At 44.5% G+C, this 23,007-nt stretch overlaps 1 protein-coding gene across 1 annotated transcript; it reads left to right on the top strand.

Moving 5' to 3' along the window:
• Positions 1 to 13,606: 13,606 nt before the first annotated feature.
• CCKAR (cholecystokinin A receptor) lies at positions 13,607 to 22,380 on the top strand. The gene is made up of 5 exons (XM_032633040.1): positions 13,607 to 13,951; positions 14,631 to 14,882; positions 18,007 to 18,268; positions 20,504 to 20,631; positions 21,595 to 22,380. The coding sequence occupies exons 1-5, from the start codon at positions 13,843 to 13,845 to the stop codon at positions 22,125 to 22,127; spliced, it is 1,284 nt and encodes a 427-aa protein (XP_032488931.1). The 5' UTR covers positions 13,607 to 13,842; the 3' UTR covers positions 22,128 to 22,380.
• Positions 22,381 to 23,007: the final 627 nt, after the last annotated feature.

Below are 23,007 nucleotides of genomic sequence, written 5' to 3'. Positions count from 1 at the left end.
TGGTTTGATAGAGGTAAGGTAGGTGCATGATGGGATGGAGGTGCCTAGAAGGGGACTCCAAGTCAGACTGGGAAAGTCAGAGATGGCTTCGCCTCAGAGCCTCTGTTTCCTTATTTGGAAGTTTGGAGGGGCAGAGCTCTTCCTGTCTTCCCTATTCTAGAAGCTTACGGGGGAATCAAGTTCAGGAGGCGGTCTGTGACCTGTAGAGCAAAGTTATACAAAAAGTCTCAGGGTGATTCTGATTCAGAAGGAGCTGTTTGATCTTTAGGAACAAATGGGTGGTTTGAAGAACAATGGTGTTGTAGGTAATGTTATAGCAGGGATAAGACAGGATGTCTGTGCATCTTTCCAAGCTGTTATGAAAAATGTTTTTATAAATTTGCTTGAAACATTTTTTTCAATGTTTACTTCTCTTCAGGCTTTCCCTTGCTGTGCTAACAATTTGATTTCTTCAACATTGGCTGGAAGTGAAAATAAAACAGAGCTATAATAGAAGTTATAAACTAAAGTCAGATGTGATGTTTTTTCTACCATTCATCCTAAAAGATCTTTCAAACTTTCATTTTTGTTTTCCTGTAGGTCTGAAACCACTGGGTAAAAGTTGAAGGTAGGCATTATTTTAGCTCAAACATGGGGGAATCTTTTAAAGATTAGCAATGAATAATAATAATAACATTAATTACCTTTGAGCACTTATTCTGTGCCAGGTACTGAGTCAAGCATTTTATAGTCATTATCTCATTTAATCTTAACAACAACCCTAAAGGTAAATGCTACTTCTATTTCACAGTTGAGGACTCTCAGGCTCATAGGAGTAAGTATTTATTCAAGTCATCCAGAAACCAGTGTTAGTGCCGGGATTTTAATCCAGGTGTGTAAATTACAAGCACAATAAATAGATGGAGAGAAAATATTTGTAACATTAGTTAATAAATGTTTAGTATCAGAATATGAGAGAGAGCTCATAAATCAATGGCAAGACGAAAATGCATAGAAAAATGAGCAGGTAATTCACAAAAGAAAAAATACAAACGATCAGTAGAATACAAAAAGATGCTCAACATCACTAGTAATCAAAAATGCAAAATAAAACAAAATACCTTTTTTCCCCTATCGGATTAGGGAAAACTGGACTGATTGGTAAAAGTAATGGTTGAATGTGGATAAATAATGGATTGTGTACATTGTTGGAGGGGGTACAAATTGACAGCATCATTTTCCAGGGAAATTTGGTGGTTTTGTTTATATTTTAAAAATGCAGGGCTTCCCTGGTGACGCAGTGGTTGAGAGTCCGCCTGCCGAAGCAGGGGACATGGGTCTGTGCCCCGGTCCGGGAAGATCCCACATGCCGCAGAGCGGCTGGGCCCGTGAGCCATGGCCGCTGAGCCTGCGTGTCCGGAGCCTGTGCTCCGCAACGGGAGAGGCCACAACAGTGAGAGGCCTGCATACCGCAAAAAAACAAAAGCAAAATGCACATATTCTATGACCCAGCAATCCCAGACTTTTGGTGTTCTTCAAGACAAATACCTGCTCACATGCTTGAGAAGTACATATAAAAGTGTTCACCATGACTTTGTCTGCAAGAGCAAAAATCTAGAAACCATCTAAAGTCACTTAATAAGAAAATGGTGATAGTGTAATGTGTCCACACTGTGGAGTACTATGCAGTCGCTTAAAGGATACAGCAGATCTATATAGGCTGAAAAACTCTGATGATTCTTAAGTAAACAAAAGCAAGTTGTAGGAAAAAAAGATGCAATATAATATCATTTTTGTAAACTCCCCAGTAACATGCAACCATACCAAGTAATTTCCATGGGTACATAGATAGGTATTTAATGTATAGAAAATGGATATAAAGTGAACCGATAAGAATGGTTACTTCTAAGAAGGGTCCTGGAATTAACTGGTCAGAAGGAATTTAGATATTACCTCTAATGTTTGGATTTTCACTAAAGAACGTGTACTTCAGTATTAGGGTTTGTTTTTTTTTTTGGCTGTGTTGGGTCTTCTTTGCTGTGCGCGGGCTTTCCCTAGTTGCGGCAAGCGGGGGCTACTCTTCACTGCGGTGCGTGGGCTTCTCATTGCGGTGGCTTCTCTTGTTGCAGAGCAAGGGCTCTAGGTGTGCAGGCTTCAGTAGCTGAGGCACGTGGCCTCAGTAGTTGTGGCGCATGGGATTAGTTGCTCTGCAGCATGTGGGATCTTCCTGGACCAGGGCTCGAACCCGTGTCCCTTGCATTGGCAGGTGGATTCTTAACCAGTGCGCCACGAGGAAAGTCCCCAGTATTAGTTCTTAATTAACAATTATTACTTTTAAAAAAGAGAAAGAAACCAGGTGTGTCTTATTCCAAAACCTAAGGTTATTGTCACACTGGCTATTAACCTATGGTTTATGAATAGATTTTGGCAGGTTCATGCACTTGCTGAAACTGTGCATGGTAGTGTATGTTTTGAGGAGTGCACATTTTTCCTTAGGTGGAAACTCATAATGTCGGATTCCTAAGGAGGATTTATGACCCAAAGAAAGTCATGAACAGCTCTAGTGCAACATGTTTCTTTTCTGTTGTGGTCTTATGGAAAGTTACTCAGCCTCTCCAGAAAATGGGGGTCATAGTAGTTCCTCCCTCAGGGGTTATATGAGGATTATAAGAGTCAATGTTTATAAAGCTCATGAAACAGAAGTCAATCAATGTTAGGTATTATTATTACTTTCATTGTTGCTGCTATATTATTAATGGCTTCGAAAAAGCCCTTCATTCAAGAGACTTGAGTTCTCTAAACAGTTATATCACAAGTAAAATAAGGAAGACGATGCCATCCAGTCTGGAAAATCTCACAGTGTCAGACTCTAAAATTTTCTTCTGTCTACAAGAATGATAAAATGACATTCAATGATATCAATCCTCCCATCTGTTCATGCATTTACCCAGCAAGCATTTAGTGAATGCTTACAATGCACTAGATATCGCAGGAACAGCTGGAGATATAATTGCAGCAAAAGTGGCTGAGGGGGCCCTGACCTCAAGGAGCCCAGACCCCATGCCCCCTCCACTTCGTGGAGCTGGAAGGAAGGTGACTTGTAAGCTCTGAGCCTGGGTGCTTAGGTGCCGTAAGTACTCTGTGACCTGTTAGTACCTTTCTAAGACAACCGAATTTCAAATCCAAGCTTTTATTATTGACAGGCAGAGAAATCATATTTTTTAATCCTTAAATCTGACATTTCTCCTTTAAAGTATTGGGCCATGAAGGGGGCTGAGATCAAGAGTTCTGTTCTGACCCTACTTTGGGCAGTAATGAAGCCAGATCAGCATTATGGTGCTTAAACATTTCAAGCCACTTGTGCTTCCAACTGCTTTCATTTTTAGTCCAGTTAATGGATTCAGTAGCTGTTACAGTCCCCAGATAGCAAGTGGACATGTGGGTGGATCAGATGCCAGCAGGCACACCTCTCTAAGAGGTCCCTATAAGAGCAGTGTTGATGGCTCCCCACACCTCTGAGCCATGTGAACCTGGAGTTTTTAGTGACCTAATGGTGTGCAGCAGCCTTGTCCTGGAGTAACTGGGACATCTTACTGAATGATGATAATAATAATGGAATAGGACATTTGGCTGGCAGAGTTGGGACACAGACTTTCCACCACCCAGGAGGCACATCCAGCTCTTCACAGCCACTGATATCTCTGGGGGCTGTGGTCCATTTTTAAAAAAAAAAAAAAAAAAAAAACCTTGGGATTGACCTTATTGTTTTTAATATTTATTTATTTATTTTGGCCGTGCTGGGTCTTAGTTGCGGCACACGGGATTTTCATTGAAGCATGAGCGCTTCTTAGGTGCAGTATGCAGACTCTTAGTTGTGGCGTGCATGCGCGATCTAGTTCCCTGACCAGGGATCAAACCTCGGTCCCCTGCATTGGGAGCGTGGAGTCTTACCCACTGGACCACCAGGGAAGTCCCTGGGGGCTGTGGTCTTTTAACTCAGTGTGGGGAAAGGCTTTTGGTTGAGGAGCAGAGCAGGAGAGCGGGAGATGGGGAGATGGAGGGTCAGGGCGGACTTTGGACAGGATTTGGGGACTGGGGCAGATGGAACACTTTTCACAGGAGGCTTTCTGAGGTTCTGGCCCATTTGGGTGCTCGGTCGCCACCTCTGCCCAGGGACTGGCCACTGTGGGAATATATGGAGACAGTGTCTTTTCCATAGCCTGTGGCTGCAAGGGTAGTACATGTCCATGGTGAGATCCAGGGTGGGAGATAAAATGATAGACATCAGGAGGGAATGGTAGCTAAGAGAATGGTGTGCAGGTGCCCTTGAGCCCTGCTTTGAGGACTCCCACACATAACTGGAGGATGCTCCGTGGTGGGGCAGCAGGTCTATTTCCTGGAACTCTGAATCCCTCATTGGTAAAATAGGATAATTAAAGCCACCTCACAGGGTTGGGTGAGGAATAGAAATGGCAGAATAAAGCACCCAAAGGAGGGTTCATGCTCAGTAAATGGTGCTTGTATCACTCACACATTTCTCTAGAGTTCAGACAGAACTTTCACACACATACCCCATCCGACGGGATCTTCATATGAGCCTGTGAACTTCCTATTATAATCAGTACTTTATGAATGAGGATCTGGATATTCAGAGTCATGAAGGTCAAGGGTGGAACCCAACTGAGGCCAGATAATGGAGATGGCACAGTAAAGACACATGGAGGGGTCCTGGCATGTTCATCCCTGGATGTCCTGCCCTGAGTGGTCCTTGGAGACCCTAAGAAAGAGTGGGGAAAGTTCTAAGCTAATTCTGTCTTCCTGCTGACTCTCAGGTTACCAGATCCTCTGCCCCCACGTGTCTCGCCCAGTGTCTCTCATCACTGTGAAATTCTATTCTGAGAGTCATATCCTTGGGTCTTAAAGACTCACAGCCCATCCACAACAGTCCTGAGGACCAGACGGGGTGGGAGTCGGTCAGTTGTTGGTCTCTTTTGCCATAAGACTCTGAGAATTGTTAGGTGGTATTTATACTGTAGTCATGTCATGAAACAAGCGTAGATGTTGGCCCCAGTCCTACTTGGGGCTGAACACTGATGTTGCATTTCCAATCTCTTTGTGGCTTATCTTCCTCATCTGCCAAATGAAATTATAGTAATAGATAATTATTACTTCCTAGAGGTTTTACGAGGACTGGTCCTGGACACTTCGACTCAGGAGTTACTATAGTGATGTGCAAACCAGACACAGCCCTGGTCTTCGCAGAGCTTCAGGCTAATGGGGAGACAGATGATGACCACACAATCACACAAATGTAACATTCAAAGCTACAGTAAGTGCTATGTAAGTACACAGTAAGTGAAAGAAGAATCCTGCAGGCTGTATGAACATCCAACAGGAAAAGTCGTCCTAGTCTGGGTCCAGGGGAGAATTCCCTGTGAAGGTGGCATCAGTGGGTAGGGGTAAGTAAGGGTGAGATAACAGGCAGGCAGAAAAGCCCGGACAGGAGAACAATGTGGGCAAACACTGTGGGGAAGAGAGTGGACCAGGAGTGTGGCACAGGAGGGAGGAGAAAGTGTGTCGGCACACATAGAGTCGGGGAGTGGGTGGGGAATAGTGTAAGATGAAGCCATGCGGTTGTAAGATGAAGCCACTGCACCACCAGGGAAGCCCCTGGTCTATGTTTTGAAACCACGGCTCAGGTTACTGCATGGAGAAGGGATAGGAGAAGTCATAGAGAAAGTACGAACATCAGTTATGGGTCACGTGGACTGGGGTAGAGCAGTGGAGATGGAGAGATGAAATAATGGGACAGAAATTTGTCTTCAACCTGAGAAAGAATAAGGCAATTTGATTAAGTCCCAATGGGTGGGATCAATGGGAAAGGCTGTGGCAGTTAAAAGAAAAGGCAGAGGGCTTCCCTGGTGGCGCAATGGTTGAGAGTCCGCCTGCCGATGCAGGGGACACGGGTTCGTGCCCCGGTCCGGGAAGATCCCACATGCCGCGGAGCGGCTGGGCCCGTGAGCCATGGCCGCTGAGCCTGCGTGTCCGGAGCCTGTGCTCCGCAACGGGAGAGGGCACAACAGTGAGAGGCCCGCGTACCGCACACACAAAAAAAGAAAAGGCGGAGCCATGAGGGCTGGAGAAGGCTGCTTGGAGATGGGATGAAGTTGGGCCCTGAAGAATGGTAAACCCTGATTAGGTGGGAAGGAGTCAGACATGCTGGCAAGCCCAGTCGGTGAGGTAACCGCTATCATGATGCGTCCTGAGTGCAACTGAGGAATCGTGTGAGACTAGATCAGAAATTAAATATGCAGACTCTAGTTCACACTGTTTCAGTTAGGATTAGGTTGCAAGTGGCAGAAAACCCAAAATAACACTGGCTTAATAAAATAAATTTATTTTTCTTTCTCACATAAATGAAGTTGGGAGGTAAGCTGTCCAGGTCTGGCTAGTACATAAATTTTAAGACCATCAGGAATCTAGGTTTCTATTAGTATCCAGGTTTCTGCTACATTCAATTCTTGGCACCCACCTCGGGGTACAAGGTGGCTGCTCCAGCTCCAGTGCTCACATCTTCATTCTAGTCAGAGGAAGGATGAAAAGGAAAGAAAATGGTATGCTCCTTCTCTGTAAAGATACTTCTCAGGAGCTGTATATTCATTTCTGCTTACTTCTCATTGGCCAGACCTTGGCATACAGCCACATCTAGCTGCAAAGGAGAATGGAAATACATAACATTAATTCTAGCCAGCCACGCACCCAATTAAAAATCGGGGCTTCAATTACTATATAAGAAGGGGGGGAGGGAAGCAGTCTGTGCTACACACAGCAGTTTATGACAGTAAATTGTAAATTAAATATCGCTGTCATCTCTTTAGGTAGGATTCCTGTCAAGTGATGAGAAAAACATTTTAGGATGACAAATAATATCCCGTCTGGAATGTTCTTTTCCCAGATAGTCATGAGACTCATTCCTTCAATTTATTTTGATCTCTGCTCAAATGTCACCTCCTCAGGAAAGCCTTCTCTGGTCACCCATCACTCTCCATCCCCTAATCTGGCTTTGTTTCCCTGCATAACACGTATCACTATCCGATATTATGTGCTCTATTTACGTCTATGTTTATTGTGTGTCCCTCACGAGGATGGGAGCTCAGTAAGGAGAGGGACTTTGTTTTATTCACTGCTGTGAACTGTACCTACATCAGTTCCTGCCAAGTACTAGGTGTTCAATAAATATTTGGTGATTGAGCAAAGAAATGGACAAAGCACATAAACAATTCATAAAAAATGCTCTGGCTTATCCTGGGTTTACGTAAGTGACAGAAGAAATACAACTAGTAAACAAACCCATGGAAAATATGGAGCATCTTTGGTAATAAAAGACATGTAAATTATAGTACTCAGCCATAAAAAAAGATTGAAATTTTGCCATTTACAACAACATGGATGGACCTGGAGGGCATTATGCTAAGGGAAATAAGTCAGACAAAGACAAACATTGTAGGTTTTCACTTACATGTGGAATCTGAAAAAATAAAACAAGCAAATGAATATAACAAAACAGAAACAGACTCACAGATACAGAGAACAAACTAGTGGTTACCAGAGGGGAAAAGGATAGGGGGAGGAGCAAGATAGGGGTAGGGGATTAAGAGGTACAAACTGCTAGGTAGAAAATAAATAAGATACAAGGATGTAATGTACAACACGGGGCATATAACCAACATTTTAAAATAAGTGTAAAGGGATTATAATCTATAAAAATATTGCCTCACTATGTAATACATCTGAAATGAATGTAGTATTGTAAATCAACTATACTTCAATTAAAAGAAAAAGTGTAAATTAAAGCAACCACGAGGTGCTTTTTTTCAATGATTAAATTAGCAAACTGAAAATGTGAACTCATAATATCAAATGCTGATAAATGGATAATAAACCAGGACTAATAAACAGCTGCCTTATAAACAAGTCTGATCCTTTAGAAAGCTATTTGCCCAGGCCTCAGGCCACCAGCGCCAGGCGTCGTTCATTGGCAGCTCTAACAAGTGGCAGTGACAGTGCATTCACCGTGAGCTCTGCCCTTGGAGTGGTACTGATGGCAGCCCCGAGGTTGCCAACGTACATCAAATGCCTCAAAATATATATATGCACAAGTGTTCACTACAGTGTCACTTATAAAAGCAGAAGGCTACAAATAATAACTAAGTACCCAACTGTATGGAAATACTTTAGTCATTTGGAGTACGTGTTCTGAATGAAATAATAGCCATCCCTAAAAATAATACCATAGAGAAGTACCAAAACAGGATGATGAAAAAATACTAAATGAAAATAATGAATATACAAAATAGTATATGTGTAAAGCACTTTTCAAACTCTCTGGGTGATGGAGTTGTAATTTTTGTTTTACTTTCTTGTCTAAATTTAAAAAAATAAAATAAAATTTCCAGAACCCTACAAAAACCATATTTCTCATTTTGAGAGAAAATTCTATCTTAAAAATACATTTTCAAAAAGTGGTAAGTAGGATGAATACTGTATATAAAGTAGGAGTTCAAATTTGCTTTTTATGAACTGTGATTAGAGGTAAAGGCTGGAAGGAGAGCTACCAAGTCTTTAACAAACGTTTATCTTTGGTAGTGTATATATGTCCATGCCACTCTCTCAGATAGCTAGTGGGAAGCAGCCGCATAGCACAGGGAGATCAGCTCAGTGCTTTGTGACCACCTAGAGCGGTGGGATAGGGAGGGTGGACGGGAGGGAGACGCAAGAGGGAAGAGATATGGGGACATATGTATACGTATAACTGATTCACTTTGTTATAAAGCAGAAACTAACACACCATTGTAAAGCAATTATACTCCAATAAAGATGTTTAAAAACAAACAAACAAACAGACAAACATCTATCTTGAGGCAGTGGTATTAAGGATGATTTTAATGTTCCTATCAACATGAAACATGGTATATTATTATTATTATTACTATTACTATTGCTATCATTATTGTTATTTACTGAGCCCTTATGACATGTCAACCACTCTGCTGTGTGCTTTACACACACTGTGACATGTAATATCCCAGCAGCTCTCTGAGGTAGGTGTTACCTCTGTTAACCCATTTTACAGGTGAGGAAATGGAGACCGAGGCAAAGCTACCTGCCCAAACTCAGCCATGACTTGTTAAGTGACAGCCTTATCAGACACAGACATGATGTCTGCCCTCCTCTGTAGCAAGGAGGGGTTTTTCACTTGTCAGAAAGGATCCAATATGATTTCTCAAGAAGGGCAGCCAGTAGGAGAAGGACTTCAGAGCGGGTTGCACACAAGCCTCTGAGGGCAGCAGGGCTCAGTGCACCTACCCTCCTGAGGAACCCATACGTGGCCAGTGCAGGGTGAGGAGGGAGGGGAGTCCCAGTCAGGCTCTTCCAGAAATTTGAGATGGTTACAGGGAGGAAAAGAGAAAAACCCTAGTAGGCAGCAGTCTGGGTGAGTTTAGAAAGAGAATGAGGAATAAGGAACTTAGAGAGTGACATTTTGAGCAGCAGAGAGGGGGAAAATTGCAGAGGGGAGGCAAGATCATTTGAAGAAATGTCAGGCTGCCCTAAGAATTGAGAATCCTGCAACATACCATTACCTGTTAACTACCTCTGGCTTCTGGACTGTGATTCTCTGAGGATAAATCATGTGGGGCTCTGAAATGTATTTGTATAATATTTTTACTTATCTATTTTTCTTTATTTAAAAAATGTGCATAGCATGAATTATGAGCATATGATTCAATGAGGAAAAAAATCCAAATAAATCTTTTATGTGTTTTAGAACAATTGTTTCTTAAGATGGAGAATGGTTTGGGGAACAGCTACCAATTTCTTTATCCAGGGGGTCCATCAGGATTGCTCATGTTCTGTCTTCCTAGTGGGGAGCGTTTGCCAGATGTCCTCAGTACCCACAGGGCTTTGGGGACTGCAGGAGACACCCAAACTCTGTGGCTCGGAGAGAGGGGAGGCACTTAAACCATTTCAACTCAGTTTAGTAAATTTTTATCAATTCTCCTGGACCTCTGCTCAGTCAGAAGGTAGGGCTCCAAGGCGAGAAGGCTACTTTTTTTTGTTTTGTTTTGTATTTTTTGCGGTACGCGGGCTTCTCACTGTTGCGGCCTCTCCCGTTGTGGAGTACAGGCTCCGGACGTGCAGGCTCAGCGGCCATGGCTCACAGGCCCAGCAGCTCCGCGGCATGTGGGATCTTCCCGGACCGGGGCATGAACCCGTGTCCCCTGCATCTGCAGGCGGACTCTCAACCACTGCGCCACCAGGGAAGCCCGAGAAGGCTACTTTTATTTTGCCCCATCTGTTTATCGCCTGCCTCTCGCAGTGCACGGAGAATTTCCCAAGGGCAGGATTCCATCCACCTGGTTCATGGCTTATCCCCAGCACCTGGCACCTTGCCTGGCGCTTAGAAGGTATTCGATAAATGCGTGCTGAGGAACGAAGTAACGGCTAATGCCCTGAAAAATGCATCAGCTCTCCCCTTGATAGCCCTAATGTCTCTTGTTGGAATTCTCTCTTTTTAAATTTAACTCTGTGGTAACACTGGCTCCGAAAGTCAGACTGAAAACTCCAGAGCTGGCCAGGAAAAGAACCGATGTAATAGAGATATAGAAGGGTAGAATAAGCAATGCAATATTGGCTCTCCTGATTTTTTACTCCTTATTTATTCCCATTCCCCAAGCACATACTGTATGCCAGGCACTGTGCTGATGTACTGGAGACACAAACCCTTATCCTGACCATGATAACGGGGATAAACAGAGCATTCCCAGGATTACTCTTATCCACTGATAATAACAATTAGAGTCCAGCCCTGTGTTCTAGGCATTTTTCGAGGTGCTTTCCATGTGTTGCTTTGTTTAGAGGTAGTGCTATATTATGCCTGTTTTACAGATGAAAAGCTGAGACTCGGAAAAGTCAGGTAATTTGTTTATGTTCACAACTGGGGTGAAGTTCAGGCTTAGGTTCCCGCCATCTGACACCTGTTCTCACACACTTACCAGCTTCCAGGGAGCTTCCTGAGAGGTAATCCTGTGATCACTGGCCTCCAAGTCACCAGGAATGCTGGATAAAAGTGCAGATTCCCAGGCTTGGGGCTGAAGGATCAGGATCCTTGGGAAGGGAGCCTGGGAATCCCCAATTTTTAACCACTAAGCCGAGTGATCAGATTTGCACTAAAGTTCGTAAAGCACAGCACTCAAACGTGCCACAGTTACTCCTTGTGAGTTTACAAAACTTCGAGGACCCACTGTCCTGCACTCCACCCTTTCTTCCTGCCAATGGATGAACAGAACAGAATAGAAAGGCAGGAAAGAAGGAAGAAAGGATAAAAGGAAAAAAGGAAGGAAGGAAGGAAGGGAGGGAGGAAGGAAGGAAAGAAGGGAGGGAAGGAGGAAGGAAGGGAGGGAGGAAGGAAAGAAGGGAGGGAGGGAGGGAGGAAGGAAAGGAGGAGAAATGCTCCAAATTGGGCTCCATTTCAGTTCAGAGCAGGTGGACACCAGCCCTCTGCCCCTCTGCTCTTGGACCCTGAGCAGCAGGTTCCCTACAGTGGCTGGAGCGCAGCCGAAGGGCCTGAGGAACGTCCTTAGGAAGCACCCTCTATGGACGGTGATATCAGCCCACTTAAAGCAGCTGAAGCAGTCAGCTGCTGGGAACAGCAGTGCAGTGAAATTTAGCTATAGCCAGTGCTCAGAATCTGAATGTTTATCCCTTTCCAAATCAGGACAGTATTGCACAGGGTCCCCTCCTAGTGGGCAGGGTCCGTATCAGTCTGCAGAATGAGAAGATTCAGCCAACAGGAACCGAGGCAGGAATGACAGGCAGAGACACGGGTTCTGGCTCCAAACGGGCTACAGGACACTAGGACGGTGAAGAAAGCTCTATGCTGCAGGGAGAGGAGTGAGGATGGGGCTGCCGGCCAGTGAGGGGGTATCCACAGCTGGTTCTCGCCAGCAAATCACATGGCCACTCTGAGTCAATTTCCTTGTGTGTAAAAGGAAAATAATAATAATAGTTATTATTCTCTGTGATTTATGGAACACTTTTTCTGTGTCAGGCACTGTCCTGAGGCAATCAATCTTCATAACAAATATCTATGAGGTCATTTTGGTCCCCATTTGACAGAAGAAGGAAATGAGCCTTAGGTTAAGAAACCTGCCCAGTATTTCCCGGCAGGTAACCAGTGAAGCCAGGATGTGATCCTGGGTCTGTCTGATGCTAAAGCTTGTCTTCTTAATAATTACTGTTAGCTTCTCCAACATTCCTCGAATTTCTAGTTCTTATGACTAAGTGCCTCAACGTGAGCTGTTCATGGTTTCAGAGAACAGAGGTACCACTCTCTTCCCAGCTCCACTGAGCCTGGATGGTGAAAATGTCCATCAGCTCATCTGTGTCCGGCAGGGATTCAGCAAATATATAACACGTAGCTCTGTCAACTGAGAGAGCTGTCAAAACACAAGGGGTCCCAGAGGCGTCTAGACCAGGTCTCAGCTGGGCCAAGCAACATGTGAGAAACACAGGGCCCTCTGCTGTCACCTGCTGTCCCAAAGGTCTCAACTGAGGAGAGCACGTGTACAATAGGGCTGGAGGAGTTTTCCGGCACCACAAAGCCTCACAGAAAACCTAGAGCTCCCGGCCAGGTCCCCCTCTCTATCCTAACCTCCCACCTCATTCCTACTTCTAACTGAACTCAAACAGGTCAAGTTCATTCCCACCTCAGGGCCTTTGCTCCTGCTGTGACCTCTGCCAAGCAGACTGTTCCTGCTGCCTAGAAGCAGTTTCCTCCAGATCGGCACAAGCTTTCCTCCTCCTTGCCATCTAGCTTTCTGATCACAGACCCCTCCTGCGGGAGGCCCTTCCTGACCACCCTGCCTAAATTAGCACCCCCCCGCATCCATCCCTCTCCATTACGCCTTCCTGCTTGACTTCCTCTGTGGTGCTTTACACATCTGAAATAATCTTATTCATTATCTGCTTCTGTGTTTAGAAAAGTACCTGGCAAACGGCTGACTCTCAATGAACACGTGCTGAACGAGGGGATGAGTGAATAAATGAACGAATGGAAAATCTTACTCAAGTGTTTCTGTAATAAGAATCCAGGCACCTATAGTCAAAGTACCCCCCTTCTTTCAGTTTCCAAGGGCAGAGAAATAACCCTGTGGTTGGTAAGAACTTAACAACCGGTAGTTATATCCACACACACTGCTGGGCGTGAGTCCAAAGCTAAAAAGGCACTAACTGCTTTTATATAAGGAGGTAGAAACACAGTCCCTCCGTGTCCTTTAGTCCTGATGCTCTGCATTATGGTATCTGTTACTGTGCTAATTGTTTCTGTCTCACACGGCCAGTTTGGGCTTTATTCTGCCTATGTCTGGGACGGTGACAGGTTCCTATACAGAGAAGAGAGGTAATGTGTCCATGTGTGTGTGTGTCCACACCTGTGGGCATGTGTGTGGAAAAGCAGCGACACTCCAGGAAGGGTTAAGCTACAATCAGGCTGTCTGTGCTCAGGGCCCCATGGCTGGTCCAGGAATGGGGTGGGCCTGGAAGGTGGAGCAGGCTTGCCTTGCACCAGCTGCTCTTTCCAAGACAGGAGTGCACACGCTTGCCCAGCTGGCCTGAGTGTGTGGAACTCCAGTCACCTTTAAGAATGGCTTCAGAAGCCCACACCTGGCAATCACTCCCCCAACCCCCTTGCCCCTCCACGGCAGGTTCCATTTGGGAAACTCTCCAGTCGGTCATTAGAGGAATGAGCCAAGAGTGAGCAGTTCAACAGCTCGCCAGCGCTTGGTGAAAAGCAGCAAAGCAAGGATGGATGTGGACAGCCTTCTCTTGAATGGAAGCAACACGACGCCTCCCTGCAAACTGGGGATCGAAAACGAGACGCTTTTCTGCTTGGATCAGCCCCATGCTTCCAAAGGTAGGTGTCAGAGGCTGATACTTTCATTCAGAAAACTATTAAGTTGGGGGAAGAAATCAGCAAAGGCAAGGCTGACTGCAAAAAATATAACAAAGTCCTCGTGAGACAAGGCTGGGTAAAGTCATCTGTTCAGAAGTTTGGATAAGAGATCAAAGAGCACAATTGAGTCCAATGTTCTTCTTGTTCCCCAGGGGAGAGTTGGGATTAATGTACAGGACTCGGGGGCACAAAAGCAGTGGGAGGAGGACCTGAAGTGGAGCCAGAAGCGAGGACAAGTGTAAAAGCTTGAACTTACAAGCATCACAGAAAAGGTGCTGTCACAATCTAGCTGTCGCCTTTTCTTGGGGGAAATCAGTGTGAAGAAGTGATTATAGCGAAATAATGCTTAGCAGCTAGGAAAGAAAGCAATCACTATTCACTAGAGAAGCTTTGTTCTTAAGAAGAAGTGGTTCCCTGAGTGAGTGATCCTTTAACAGACCAACCTTTTAGAAGCAACTGAATCACTCTGTGCTCTCCTCACTTTGTTTCTGCAAAATATTGTTAAGTACAGGGAGAGCTGGGTTCAATGTTGTCCGCCCCTGAAAAAAAAATCGGCAGGAAATAAGTGCTTGCTGCACGTGCTAGGTTTTAACATTCTGCTCTCATAACCTCCATCCCTCGTCCGCGTTCCTCCTCTCAGAGTGGCAGCCAGCCGTGCAGATTCTCTTGTACTCCTTGATATTCCTGCTCAGTGTGCTGGGAAACACGCTGGTCATCACGGTGCTGATTCGGAACAAGAGGATGAGAACGGTCACCAACATCTTCCTGCTCTCCCTGGCTGTCAGTGACCTTATGCTCTGCCTCTTCTGCATGCCGTTCAACCTCATCCCCAACCTGCTCAAGGATTTCATCTTTGGGAGCGCTGTCTGCAAGACCACCACCTACTTCATGGGTGAGTTGCTGCTGGTGCCTATTTCTGGAGCTCGCCCCAGACCCTGTTCAGCCCCAGACCTTCCCCAACCCTTAACAGCTAAAACAAAACATCTGTCTGTGTGGGGCTAGGTGTAAGGACAGAGGAGCTGGCTTTATGGGGGGGGGAGGGGGTCAGTCCTCATAACTCCCCAGAAGTCAGTCCCCAGTTTTAAGGGTCAGTTTCTCAAAGTGGAATAAGTTGGTAAGAAGCCACAGAAGACGTTGGTTTTGCTTGCTTCTGTTAGAAAGTAAGACAGATGCAAGCTGTTATGTTCCTTCCTGGAGGTCGTTGATTGTATTCTGAGCTCTACCCAACCCAAGGCATGGTTTTGGGGTGGCCAGGGTGCTGGAAGAGGGCTCTTTCTGCCGTTGCTCTGGCTTCCCTAGGGAACAGGGACTATTTGAAAACGAGTTTCATCAGAGGTCTAGATTCCCTTCTCAGGATTCACTTCCCAGACTGTTTTCCCAGGGGCTGGGACCATCTCAGGCACAGAGAGAGAGAGAGAGACAGAGAGAGAGACCTCTGCCACTAGACGAGGAATTGAATTTGCTCCTAGAGCCTGTGGGTCACTAAGCTGACACTGGTTGGCTGAGATATGCAGCTCTCTGCCTTTGCCAATCAAAATGATGGTGATGATAATAAAAGTCACAAGAGCTAATATTTTTGAATGTATTTTTTGAGCACCCGATATTCTCCTAATTGCTTTGAGTTTTTACTTCCATGATCATATTTTATCTCCCAACCACCCTATAAAGAATATACAGTTATCCTTCCCTGTTTCACTGAGGAGGGAACAGAGGCACAGAGAGGTTAATAATGTGCCCAAGGACACACAGGTGGTAAGCTACAGAGCTGACTTGAACCCAGATCGGTAGCCACAACAGTGGTGAGTACATGACCTCGCTTTGCCAACTGTTGTGGCTCTTCTAAGGCGGAAACAAAACATGTCTCTTTGTCCCCTCTGTCTGCCAAAATGCTTTGTCCCTTGCCCATTCTGAAAATTAGCTGGGAGAGGAGGAGGAGAGGCGGGGAATGAGGAAGGAGTTGTTGTTTGTTCTGACCTAAGCTGGGCCAAATACGCAGAGCTGAGTTGGGCTAGGGCAGCCTTCAATGACCGGAAAGCTTTAAAAGCCTTTATTTCTCCCAATTGAGGAAGCAGGATCCAGCAGTGACAAAATGATGACAAATAACTGATCTGCGTGACATGGACAAATAGCCAAGAAAGTGTCAATCTGGGTCCAGTCCTCGACTCACAAATGAAAAGGATCATTGTTAAACAATGACGCAATAATAATAACCAGCATCTCATAGTGCTTTAGGCTTTCAAGACCTGTCTGTATATATCTTATGATAATATTGAATAATCTTAACCAGGGTTTGTGGAAGGAGATTTAAAGAGAGTGCTTGTGTAGTTGTACAACACTGTGAACGTGCTAAACGCCACAGAGCTGTTCACTTTAAAATGATTATGTTTATGTGATGTAAGTAAGTGTCACCTCAATGTCACCTCAACCAAAAATGTTTTAAAGTAGCTGGGGTCTGAGCTAGGAGCCTTAAAACTCTTCCTGAAAATTTCTAGGACAGACTGTTCTAGAAAATGAAAAGCAAGATAATTCTGAAAGTGTTTGCAATACCCTGATGGTTTTGTTGGATTTCTGATTCCAGTGATTTCAATTCTTCCCTTAATTTTATGTTCTCCTCAATACTGTTTCTAATAGTTAACACTCATTAAGCTCCTAATACAGAGCCAAAAAAAAAGAGTGCTTGCCTGCTGGTGGGTTTATAAGTACAGTGGACCCATTGTACAGACTTGACTCTGAGGACTTTGGGGCTGTACCCTCTAATTCAGATGTCAACTCCTTAGAGTAAAGTCCTATAAAACACAGCAAATCCTGTCTCAGAACGTAAGCTCTTATAGAATGGTTTCAGGGTTGTAGATTCCTTCAAGTCTCTCAGGAATACTATGGATATTCTCCCTAGAAAAAGAATATTTTTATACATAGTTTCACAAAAGGCCCCAGGCTAAGAACTCCTCCATCATGGTAAGAGATAAGAGAAGAATCAGTTGAATTTATGGATGAAGAATTAAAGGGAATTTTAAGGGGATATGAGATTATAATAAGTATGTACACACACAAAATACAAAAAATAAGGAAAATTAAGCTTTTTTGACTATACGTACGTATATCCTTTTGAATGAGGTGTTTTGACGTCTTTCTCACTGATGATGCATGTTTCTTTTACAAAATACAGAAAGCAAAGAGAATGAGAAAAAAGGCCCTAGTCCTTCCACCCAGAGAAAAACGTTAGTTATAATATGGAGAGCTTCCCCTTCTTCCTTTTTCACTAGGTAATTTTTCAACACTCCATTTGGAAACTTAGAATGTTTCACTCTTAAAAACAGTTTGGGGACTTCCCTGGTGGTCCAGTGGTTAAGACTTCCCCTTCCAATGCAGGGGGTGTGGGTTTGATCCCTGGTCAGGGAGCTAAGATCCCACATACCTTGTGGCCAAAAAACCAAAACATGAAACAGAAGCAATAGTGTAACAAATTCAATAAAGACTTTAAAAATGATCCACATCAAAAAAATCTTTAAAAAAACGTCTGTAATAGAAATTTTCAGGAAGAGTTTTAATGCTCCCAGCTCAGACCCCACTGAATTTTCAGGGTCACAGTCCTTGAGAATATTGGGTTAAAAGGTCAACTTAACTATGCAGATCACGCTCAAAACTAAAGCTATTCTACAGGTCACTCAGAACCTCTTCTGTGGGATAGGAACATATTTCATCCACTTGGTTATTAATTAATGAGCACCTTCAGCCTAGGAAGGAGTTGGTTGTAATCAAAGTTCAATAAACTTATCTAAAAATTGGCAATAAGATGTATTTGCAAACACATTTCTTTAACTGCCTCAAATCGCTTTGGGAACAAAGCTGGGAATAAGTCATTTTTTTTTAGATATACATACACAATATTCTTACCCTCTGAGCGTTTTCCTCTGCTATCTATCAAACCTGCGCAGATCAGGTATGCTTAAGCTCATTGTGCAAATAAACTTTGGATTTCAGAGCCTGCATAACCAGCTTCTTTGTTCCTTTTCCAGGCACCTCTGTGAGTGTCTCCACCTTTAACCTGGTAGCCATATCGCTGGAGAGATATGGTGCAATTTGCAAACCCTTACAGTCCCGCGTCTGGCAGACAAAATCCCACGCTTTGAAGGTGATTGCCGCTACCTGGTGCCTCTCCTTTACCATCATGACTCCGTACCCGATTTATAGCAACTTGGTGCCTTTTACCAAAAATAACAATCAGACCGCGAACATGTGCCGCTTTCTACTGCCAAATGATGTCATGCAGCAGTCCTGGTAAGGCTGCATGGGTTTATTTGTTTAATACAACTCGATATAATTTTGCAGGTTTAATAAAAACTGGAATGTATTGTCCAGTGTCTGGGCGGATCAGTCTCCTGGAGACTTATCGAGAAGTTTCACTCTAACCTCTTTCTAGAGTAACAGTGACAGCAAACACTTAGAGTGCTGTGTTTTAAATGCTATATATATATATATATATATATATATATATATATATATATATATAAATTCAACTAATCCTCTCAAAACCCTATAGGGTGGGTACTATTATTGTCCCCATTTTACAGAGGAAACTGAGACATGGAGAGGTTAAGCAAGTCACTCAAGTTCCCAAACCTAGAAGAGATAAGAGAGCATCTGGTCTTAACCACTATGCAGTGTGCTTCTGGAAGAGCTCTGATTTTCCAAGAACTGGAGGTAGAGCCGAGGATGAGTTCCAAATCCCACGTGGTTTTTCTTAGAGCTGCAGCTGTGGTATTTACACGGGACACTGTACTGGAAATAAAAAGGCAAGGTTCTAGTACCTGTTTCTTTGCTTACTAGTGGGTGATATTGGACAAGTTCATATAACCTCCCTGACATTCAAGTTCTTTATCTACACAAAGATTTAAGAATAAAGATTTTTTTAATCTACCTCATTAGATGGATGTGAGATTCAAATGAGAGCATGTTTATGAAAATGTCACTAAATATCTTTAAAAAGGCTACACAAATGCAGGACATTATGTTTACCAGTTCCCAGCATGTTTTAGAAGCAGGGAGCTAGACATTTAAAAATGGCTCAAGGGCTTCCCTGGTGGTGCAGTGGTTGAGAGTCTGCCTGCCAATGCAGGGGACACGGGTTCGAGCCCTGGTCTAGGAAGATCCCACATGCTGCGGAGCAACTGGGCCCGTGAGCCATGACTACTGAGCCTGCGCGTGTGGAGCCTGTGCTCCGCAACAAGAGTGGCCCCCGTAGTGAGAGGCCCACGCACCGCGATGAAGAGTGGCCCCCTCTTGCCGCAACTAGAGAAAGCCCTCGCACAGAAAAGAAGACCCAACACAGCCAAAAATAAATAAATAATTTTTTTAAAAAAAGTATTAGACATGGGAATAAATGGGAAAATATGAGCTGTACATAGAAAAAAACTGGCAATAGAAACCAACCCTAAATAACACAGATGTTGGAAACTTCAGACAAGGATTTAAAAAAAACATAGCTCAAAACTGAGATAATCTCTGCTTTCTTTGCCTTCCTTTTTTTCATTTCAACCAAATAACGCGTACACACAAAAAGAGTTATGTTGCAAATGAGGGACTTTTCCAAGATTCGAAAAGAACTCTTATCAAAACATGTCCAATTGAAATGAGAAATGGCTCAGCCACCGTGAGCCTCTGACAATTTTACGGCCTAATCGCGTAATCTTACACATGCCAGACTGCAAAAGTGATTTAGGGGCCAGACTCATAAAGAAGGAGGCTGCAGTTCTTCAGGAATCAAACATATTTAGAGAAAGCATAGCTCTGGCCCACCAGGCACTAGAACGAGCTTGCCACTGTGCCAGCGGGTCAGAACAGCCAGAATGCTTATTTTGCAAAAGCAAGGAGGTTTTCCACCATTGCTACCTATGCATTAGACGATTCTGTTGCTATAAAGTCAACAGATGGTATATTGTGATGTTAAGAGCATGAGTTCTAGAATTGTATTGCTCGGCTTCAGATCTCACCTTTGCCACAAGCTGTGTAAACTATTGTCTCTAAGTCTGTTTCCTCATTTGTAAAATGGGTATTATGTTAATAGTACCTACCTCAAAAGTTATTATGGGAATTAGATATAGTAATATATATATATATAGTGTATTGAAATTGAATAAGTCATCAATGAACGTAAACTCTTATTATTATTATTTCAGAAACCGTTTTATTGAGGTATTCACCTACTCTCATTGGCTTGTTTGTTTTTTCTTTTTTAAGCTCTCATTTGTTTTAAATGTAGACTTGTTTCAGGCAGACTTACACCAAACTTTTCCCTTTAACTAGTCCTTCATAAGAGACTTTATCTGAAAGAAAAGAAGAAAACACCTTCTAATGACTGACTCTCCAGATGGGGAATTTTCAAAGATATTAAATACTAGTAATTAATGTGTTTCCTCAGACTCATTAAAATGGAGATGAACCCTGCTTATTCCATCCCATCTGAGTTTGAAATGCTAGAGATGCTGGTTATTGGATTGCTTTTTATTTTATTAGGCACACCTTCCTGTTACTCATCCTCTTTCTTATTCCTGGAATTGTGATGATGGTGGCATATGGATTAATCTCTCTGGAACTTTACCAGGGAATAAAATTTGATGCTAGCCAGAAGAAGTCTGCTAGAGGTAACTATCTCTTAGCTGTATGTTTATGCCAAAAGATTACAAATGCTTATTTTCTGTAACTTAAATGGATATACCCAGAGTGTGTATAGGGTATATTAGAGGTTTTCAAAAGTCTTCTTAGGAGACTCTGTGTCCTAAGGCACAGTCATGAGACCCAGTGTCTCTATTCCTCATCTGTAAAATGAAGAAATTATTCCTCTCAAAAGGGTGCTGAGTGGAATTAGTTGACATAATACACACATCGCCCAATTACAAGCTGAGGGCTCATGGGTCCCAGGCTCTCTGTGCTGTTGCATACAAATGGACCGCCTTCCGCAACCAGAGCAAATTGTAATTCCAGGCGCCATCCTCTCTCCTCCCCTTCACTCCTGTTGCAGCTGCCACAGAGCCTCCCGTCCCCCCTTTCATTATGGTCCACTCACCAGAGAAACTTACCCGACACCTTTGTTGGTATCACTCGCCGCCCCCCGCCACACCGTTCTCACTCCACCCCTTTATTCAGCTCTTTACCACTTACACAACTTCAAGGCCTTCTTTGGTTTTTGCTCATTATGCAGAGTCCTCACAGTAAAAGCAGTCTGGAGCTTTCCCAAGCAAGCAGGAAACTTCCCCCTGAGGAGCTGGAAGAAGAGTGTGCCTATTCGTTCTTGAACAGTTCTTTAGCCCTATAATCTACATATGTAAAATATTATTTTACTATTATAAATGATGTACATCAGATACTATACGTTATTTTAGTAGTTTTTGTTTTTTTTTTTTTTTTAGTAGTTTTAAGTGGCTTTTCATTTGAAGGAAAGGACTAGTGTAAACAATACCTACGCATGTCAAGGCGGGCCCGAGGTCGCCTGCCCAATCGTACAATTCAAGTGTGGTTTAGCCCCTTGATGCAGGGGGCAGGGGTACCACGCCTTCCGTCTGGCATGACCCATCCCGAAAAATAAGTGTTGTCCCTTGCCCATCCAGAAAGGAAGCCGAGCCCCGGCAGCAGCGGCAGATACGAGGCCAGCGATGGGTGTTACCTGCAGAGGTCCAAGCACCCAGGGAAGCTGGAGCTGCAGCAGCTGTCCAGCAGCGGTGGCGGCAGGCTCAGCCGCATCAGGAGCAGCAGCCCCGCGGCCAACCTGATGGCCAAGAAGCGGGTGATCCGCATGCTAATGGTCATCGTGGTTCTCTTCTTCCTCTGCTGGATGCCCATCTTCAGCGCCAACGCCTGGCGGGCCTTTGACACCGCCTCTGCAGAGCACCGCCTCTCCGGCACCCCCATCTCCTTCATCCTCTTGCTCTCCTACACCTCCTCCTGCGTCAACCCCATCATCTACTGCTTCATGAACCAGCGGTTCCGCCTCGGCTTCATGGCCACGTTCCCCTGCTGCCCCAACCCTGGTCCCCCAGGAGCGAGAGGGGAGGCGGGGGAGGAGGTGGAGAGCAGGACCACCCGGGCCTCTCTGTCCAGACGCTCGTACAGCCACGCCAGCGCCTCTGCCCCGCCCCCGTGAGCTGTGCCCTGGCCGCCAGCACCAAAGGATGGAGCGGGGACCGAGGGAGGCAGCAGAGAAGGAGAAAAAGAAGAAAACAGGAGGAAGAGGAAGCGGGAAGTGAAGGAGCAGGAAGGCGCCATGCCCAGTGGGAACTATTCCTTGTCTGCTTAGCATCCTTCGTCTGGGTGCCAGGGGAACACTACTAGGGCGGGGCCGGGACTGGGTTTCCAGGCAGCTCCAGGCAGGCAGTTTCCATACCAGTCACCATTAGAAAAACCTCAGCAGGCCAGTAACAGGAGTCCAACAGGACTCCTCCTGCACATGTAATTGCCAAGCACGTGTTCAAACTGGGACGCGGACCCTACTGAGCTTTAGAAGTGGGGCTTTAGAGCGGGCTCTCACTCCCCATAGGGACACCCTTCTGTGCACTACTGCTTCTGCTGATGCAAAATTTGGGGGGCTACTTTGCCCCTGGGGAGTCCATCACTCTTTCCCGTACATTCTGTAGCCACCCACCTCATCATGACCACGAATGGGAACCCAAAGCAAACCCTCTTCCGGCCGTTTTCTGTAGTAAAAGAACAGCCTGACTTGTGCTCCTTGAGGTCGGTCAGGGGCATTCAGAGACGCAAGTTCATGTCGTCATCAGAACAGCATCTGGAAAGTTGTCTAAACGATGGAATTTGGAACTTATATTTCTGAAAAGAAAAGAATGTGGCAAGTAGCTGGATGGAATGCTGTCTTAGCACAAGGAACGTTAAATGCCAGAGGGGGCATAGAAATATTTTTCTACTTTAATAATATATACTGCTTAACTCCACCTTTATATGGTGATATGAAACCCCATGGCTTCTTTGCCTCAACTTAATTTCTCATACTCGTCCTCTTTTCTGGAAAG

The sequence above is a fragment of the Phocoena sinus genome, chromosome 5, assembly GCF_008692025.1.
Source record: "Phocoena sinus isolate mPhoSin1 chromosome 5, mPhoSin1.pri, whole genome shotgun sequence".
Classification (NCBI taxonomy): Eukaryota; Metazoa; Chordata; class Mammalia; order Artiodactyla; family Phocoenidae; genus Phocoena; species Phocoena sinus.
This window is presented reverse-complemented; position numbering and strand designations above follow the sequence as displayed.